The 6165-nt window shown below is 56.6% G+C and overlaps 1 protein-coding gene across 1 annotated transcript in view; it reads right to left on the reverse strand.

Moving 5' to 3' along the window:
- Positions 1-1835: 1835 nt before the first annotated feature.
- CPT1C (carnitine palmitoyltransferase 1C) overlaps positions 1836-6165 on the reverse strand; it is a 34601-nt gene continuing 30271 nt past the window's right edge. Inside the window, exons 13-19 of the mRNA XM_006160213.2 lie at positions 5026-5142; positions 4164-4328; positions 3810-3944; positions 3047-3199; positions 2543-2656; positions 2325-2417; positions 1836-2140 (exon numbers count right to left, since the gene is read on the reverse strand). Coding sequence (XP_006160275.1) covers positions 1955-2140; positions 2325-2417; positions 2543-2656; positions 3047-3199; positions 3810-3944; positions 4164-4328; positions 5026-5142 — 963 coding nt within the window. The 3' untranslated portion in view covers positions 1836-1954. The remainder of the gene's footprint in view (positions 2141-2324; positions 2418-2542; positions 2657-3046; positions 3200-3809; positions 3945-4163; positions 4329-5025; positions 5143-6165) is intronic.

The following is a 6165-nucleotide window of genomic DNA, read 5'->3' on the forward strand; positions in this document are numbered from 1 at the left end:
TTAACCTCAGGCGGTGCATGTGCGCGTGTGCCCCGAGAGGAGAATGGAGGAGAAGGGGTTACAGTGTGGCCATCCCCCCTGGGGGGTGATTTCTCACTTTCTGTCTCTCTGTCTCTGTCTTTCTGGCAAGCGCATGTGCCCTATAGCAAAAAAATAAATAAATAAACTCTCCAAAAACAGAAAGAATAAAGGACAGCCTTAACGTCTTTCTTTTTTCTTCAGATTTTTGCAATAGGGAACATGCACTCACCAAAGAGAGATAGAGACACAGGGAAAGGGAGATATCGCAGGGGGGTGCCCACACCACAGTCTCTTCTCCTCCAATCTCCTCCTGACAGCGTGTGTACGCACACACGTGCTCTTCGTGTGATTTCCAAGCCACCAGGTCCAGGGCTCGAACCATAATGTTGTCCATGTGGGGTTCAGTGCCTTCACCACCACACCACCTGCTGGACTGAGCCACGTCTTATCACTAGCTACCACTTCTACCATATTAAGTGCATCCCACACTCAAGGGGAGGGCAGTTAGTCTCGTCAACGTATTTGTGGACATTTTTTGGAAGCACTAGAGTTGGTGGGTTGGTCACGGAGGTCGGGCTGGTGGAGACTGAGCTGTTAAGGATTTTCATGCTGTTGGGTTGGTGAAAGCAATGGGGTTGGAGTCACGGAGTACTGGAGTCGTGGCAGTGACAGGTGAATGGGTTTCTGGCCTCGCTGTGACTAGGCGGGCTGGCGGGGATCCTAACAGCGGGAGTGCCGGGAACACAGGCGTGGTAAGGGAGTGGAGTGTAAAGCTATAACCATTTGTCAAGTTAAGTTTGGGTTATGGGGGCCGGCAGGTGGCGTGGTGGTTAAGGTGCTGGATTCCCACATGGCCGACTGCAGTTCAAGTCCTGGACCTGGTGGCTTGCTTTCTTACTTTCTCTCTCTGGTGAGTATGCATGCCCAAGAGCAAACTTTAAAAATAATAACAAATAAAATTAAAATAATTCTTTTTTTTAAAGTTTTGGTTTTGGTGGAGATGAGAAGGGAGATTTGGTGCAGATGGTGGAGTTTCGGGTTGGATTTTTTTGTGTTGGTTGTGCCTTTTTTTTGGGGGGGTGCAGTTTGCTATGAGGTACATGCACTCACCGGAGATAGAGAGAGGGACAGTGAGGAATCACTGCCCACAGTGATGGCCCACCTCTATCATTCTCCTCCTGGGACTGTGGGCACACACACACACACAGGCAGCTGGTGTGATTCCCAAGCTGCCGGGCCCGGGACTCAAACATCAGGCAGCCATGTGGGAATCCAGTAACTTAACCACCAAGCCACCTACTGGCCTCCAGTCGTGTGGTTTTCACTGTCGTGGAGTTGTTGGGTGTAATGGGATGTAAGTTTGTGGAGTCGTCTGTTGGAATCGTGGCAGTGATCGGGCTGGCAGGCATTGGGTACCATTTTCTAGTCTTGGGAGGCGGTTTGTCATTGAGGGAGGGGCTGAAATGGTTGGGGTTGCCGTGAGGTTAGGTGGTGAGAGTCCTGGTGGATTTATTCGCAGGGTGTCAGCTGGGGTCGGTGGATGGTGCTTGATCTTTCCGTTGGGGGTTGGGGTTGAGGTGAGTAGATGCCAGGTTGGGGCAGCAGGAAGTCAGTTCCTTAGAGTTTGTGGGATCCTTTGGGATTGGCCTTGGAGGCTGGGTTTGGTGTGAACAGTAAACTCGGGGTGTTGGGGTGTGACTGTAACCGTGACTCCGTGGTTGGGCCTGGGGTTGAATAGAAACTTTCCTCGTCGTCCGCCCCGACTCTCGCCTCTGCCACCCCTGCCCAGTAGCACACTGGACACCACACCTGGCTCACACATCTTTATTGGCCCAGATGTGGGGTTGCCCCACAGGCAGCCCCCGTCCTGTGCCAGGCTGGCTGTGACATCTCCACCCGTGTTACCAGGGAGGCCAGCTCCCTGCTGGGAGGGTCAGAAGTTGGTGGGCGTCCTGGACGTCTTGATGCCTCCAGTCGGGCTGGAGAGAAAGCCACACCCGTGGCCCGAGTCCTCCTCGCCTAACCCTCGGGGCCGGCACTTGAGATGCAGCCCCGCCTGGAACAGGGAGGCCACGTCTAGCAGTGCGTCCTCGATGTGCTGCCCCAGCCGGTGGGAGTCCTGGAGGGAGGGATGTGTCAGGGGGCTGAGAAACAGGGGGGCTGGGGCTGGACTCCTGGGTCTGGGGCATCCAGGGCTGGGACCAGAGGGAGGAGGGGCTCCAGGCTTCGACTCCTGGGTCTGAAGGAAGCAGTAGGGGGGGGGTGGGGGGTGGGGAGTTGGGGGGTGTTCAAGTTTGTCTCACCGTTTTTGTGCTTGATTTTTTGCTGGAGATGTGGAAGGTGATGGTGTCATCCCCCATGAAAATATAAGAGACACCATAACCATGGTCGTCCGCCTGGAGTGGGGACAGGGAAAGGAATGAAACAGAGTCGTCGCCCTGTCCGCCCGGCCATTGCAGAGTGCGGGCCCTCATGCCCCTCTTCCCTGGGACCCAAGGGCCAGGTCCCCTGCTCCACTCACGGGCCCGAAACCGCCACCGGAGGAAACATAGTCTGGGTAATTGTGGACATCAAACAGGTGCATTTGTTGAACTGGAATCTGGCTGGTGGACAGCTGCCACTGCTCCGCGTGCACCTGAGGACAGGAGATGGCCTTGTGCAGGAAAGCCAGACCTGCCGTCTGCGCTCCTCTGGCTCAAGGCCACGAGACTCAGGCCCTCTCCGACCTGTGTCAATTTTCCCCCGTCAGCTCCACTCCTCCTCCTGGACCACGCCCTCTCCCTCTGGCCACACCCCTCACGATCTCTTCTCCTTGACCACGCCCACACCGTCTGACCACGCCCTTCAGTTTGCCTCCTTCCTGGCCACGCCCCTAGCCCCTGTGACCCCGCCCTCCTCTTTTCTGGGCCCTCTTTCCCCCTCTGGGGATGCCTCCTTTTCCAGCATCTCTCTCCTGCTTGGCCTTAACACTTCCCTTCTTCCATCTTGCCCCCTTCCCTCTCTGACCTTTTCCCTGCGCCCTAACCTGGTCCAGGAAGGGCGTCTGCAGGTGGAGGAATCGGGACACTACGTAGAGTGCGAAGAGGTGGCGGTCGACCCCCTGCCCGCTCATGGCTGCCTTCAGAAGAGCCTGGTGCTTGTCCACCGCTACCCGGAACAGGACCAGGCGCTGTGGGTCCTGGGGTCCCAGGGAGGTCACGGGTCATGGAAAGACAGGAAGTGGGCTTACTGCTGGGGCCTGTGGCACACCTAGCCTCAAGCCAGCTTGCAACGGCCCTGCAAGGCGGGGTATTGACCCATCTTACTAGGGGGAATGGGCTCAGCCAGGGGAAATCACCTGCCCAGGGCCACACAAAGGCAGAACCCGGTGGGCTCCCTGTCTGTCTCAGCCAAACCCCAAACTCCTCCCATTGAACCAAACACTCAGTGGTAGAGGGGAGAGAGAAGGGCAGTACCTGGTGTGGTTCTGACAGAGGTTATAGGGAAGGCGAGGAACAGTGCAAATGGCGGTCCCCAAGCCACACAGAGGTTACACGTGCAGAGTTGCACTGTGGGAACATGCTCCCCTCAAGGGCCTCCCCAGTGCCCGTGTGGCTCCCATTAAAGTATATATCACGTTATTCTGGACTATCTCTGTCTCCCCCACCAGCAAGCTCTCTGAAGTCAGAGACCAGGTCTGGTTCGTTGCTTGCCCATCATGGAACCCGGCCTCGGCAGGTGCCCTGAAATGTGTGTGAACGCGTGAGTACTTGGACACGACCGATGCCTCAAACGAGGCCTACACCCACTGTCTTCTCTTGGTCCTCCATGGCTCTCACAAAGTCGCAGGCCTCCCTCGTGCAAGACCGCACCGTCTCTGTCCGGCCTTCCAGGAACAAGCGAGTCATGGCCGACTCGTAAGTCAGGCAGAACTGACCCCTGTCCTAGGGGACAAGGAGGAGAGGAGCCTGTCGGCTGGACTCAGGCAGTCTCCACAGATTTGGCCCTCCTCTGTCCAGCTCTCCAGCCTCCGCCCGCCCAGGAACGTATGGTTGAGAGAGAAATCAAGATGGCGCGCCAAGAGGAGTTATCCAGGGTGCAGATCATGTGGGCTCAGGACAACTGGGGTCCTCAGGGGCCTGGGACTGGGGAATCCAACTGACCCGAAAGTAGGCCAGCTGCAAGGCCGTCTGGACAAAGCTGTCTGAAGAGAGGTGGCAACGTCTGATGAAGCTCTTGCCGAAGTGGGAGAAGGGGAAGACGTGGCAGTCGATGTTTTCAGACAAGATCTTGGCTCCTCTTAGGGCTAGAGTGATGGATGGATGGATCTGCCAGAGAACCGGAGGGAAGCTATGGATGGGGCGGGGCTAGAGCTGGCGGGGCTAGAGCTGGGGATGGGGCTAGAAGTGAAGACAGAATGGGATCAGGGCTGATGGGAAATGGAAATGCGGACAAAGAAGGAGCGGAAGCGGAGCCGGTTAACTATGGGGAAGATCAGAGTAGGTGGGGTGGAGAGGGGCTTGGGACTGGGGCCGGGAACAGGGCTGGGCACGGGCTGAGCTGAAGCTGGAGACGGCGTGCGGTGTGGCTGGGGCTGTGGGCGAGTAAGACAGGAGTAGGGCTGGGATGGGGAGGGCTGGAGGAGAAATTGGGGTGGGATGGTGTTGGGGCTGGGCAGGGAGGTGAGTTTGGAGGGGCATGGTGTTGGGTTGGTGACAGGACAGGACCAGGGTTGGGTTTGAATTCGAGGTTGGGGATGGAGTTGGGCTGGGACCAAGAACAGGACGGCAGCGACATGGGCCGAGTCAGGGTTGAGGATGGGGTTGGGGCGGAGGTCAGCTCGGGATTAGGGCTGGGGTGGGAGGTTTGGGTGTGTTTGGTTTGACTTGGGAGCGAAGGATGTGAGCTTGGGGTTACGGTCGGGGATGGCATTGATTTTGAGGTTGAGGCTGGCATTGGGGATGACTTCAGAGTCAAAGCTAGGAACTCGGGAACTCAGAGGAAAGGCTCAGAGTCCCAGCCTACCTGGTCCGGCAGGTCCCACTGCAGCCGCTGGGGCTGGGGCAGCGTGGGCTCGGGGCGTCCCTTGCAGTGGCCATCGGTCGAGTAGCCCAGCTGAAAGCATTCCGTGGCCAGAGTGAACTGTGCACAAACGGAGGCCGTCAGCGTCCCTCGCTCAGGACGAGGGCCATCCAAGCAGGGTCCTCGTCCTAGGTCCCTTTGTGGGGAGACGGGAGCAGTCCTGCAGAGACCTGGGACGTTCGGGGGTTCTCACAAGACTCGCAGTCATGGAGAACAGGACTAAGACTAATTAGTGGGGCCTGTGGTTCCTGTCCTGATACTGGGCACCAGCGGCTACCCCCCCTTCCCCAAGGACCCCCCAGGAGGCTGGGGCCGGAGAGACAGTGCCAAGCATCACGTGGGTCTCCTGGGGCTGGCGCTCATTCCTGACTGAGTGGTCCCCTGGCCTGCTGGTTAGTAAATATTACACGCCGTCCCTGGCTGAGTGGCCCTCTCTGTTCACGTGTCCACTGAATCTCACAAACATCGAAGGAAGAAGGGACCGCTATCTCCACGTTGACCTCAGAAGTGCTGGGGGCCTGGGACCAGCAGGTGGCTGGACTACCACGTAGTCGACTGTGGTTCGAGTCCTGGCGGCTTAAACTCACACCGGGCACGTGTGCATGTGTGCCCAAGATCCTGAGAGGAGAATGGAGGAGAAGGGATTGTGGCGTGGCCATCTCCCCGGGCAGTGATTTCTCGCTTTCTGTCTCTCTGTCTCTCTCTGTCTTTCTGGCAAGTGCACGTGCCCTATAGCAAAAACCTCTCAAACAAAAAAAAAAAAAAAGAAAGAAAAGAAAAGAAATGCTGGGGGCCAGGATCAGCACATTGCATGGAAGTTAAGGGCACTGGATCCCACATAGGAGATTTTGTGGTTCAAGTCCCAGACACGGCTGCTCAAAACTCACACCGGGCACACATGCATAGGCAAAATCCCAAGAGGAGAATGGAGAAGGGATTGTGGCGTGACCACCCCCCCTGGGGGGTGATTTCTCACTTTCTGTCTCTCTATCTCTCAAAAAGAAAAAAATTTTTGTTTTCCCTTTTTTTTTTTTTTGGTTATTTTTCCTTTTTAACCTTTTTTTTTTTTCAAAAAAAAACAAG

This window comes from Tupaia chinensis, unplaced genomic scaffold (genome assembly GCF_000334495.1).
Source record: "Tupaia chinensis unplaced genomic scaffold, TupChi_1.0 Scaffold000673_1, whole genome shotgun sequence".
Lineage (NCBI taxonomy): Eukaryota > Metazoa > Chordata > Mammalia > Scandentia > Tupaiidae > Tupaia > Tupaia belangeri.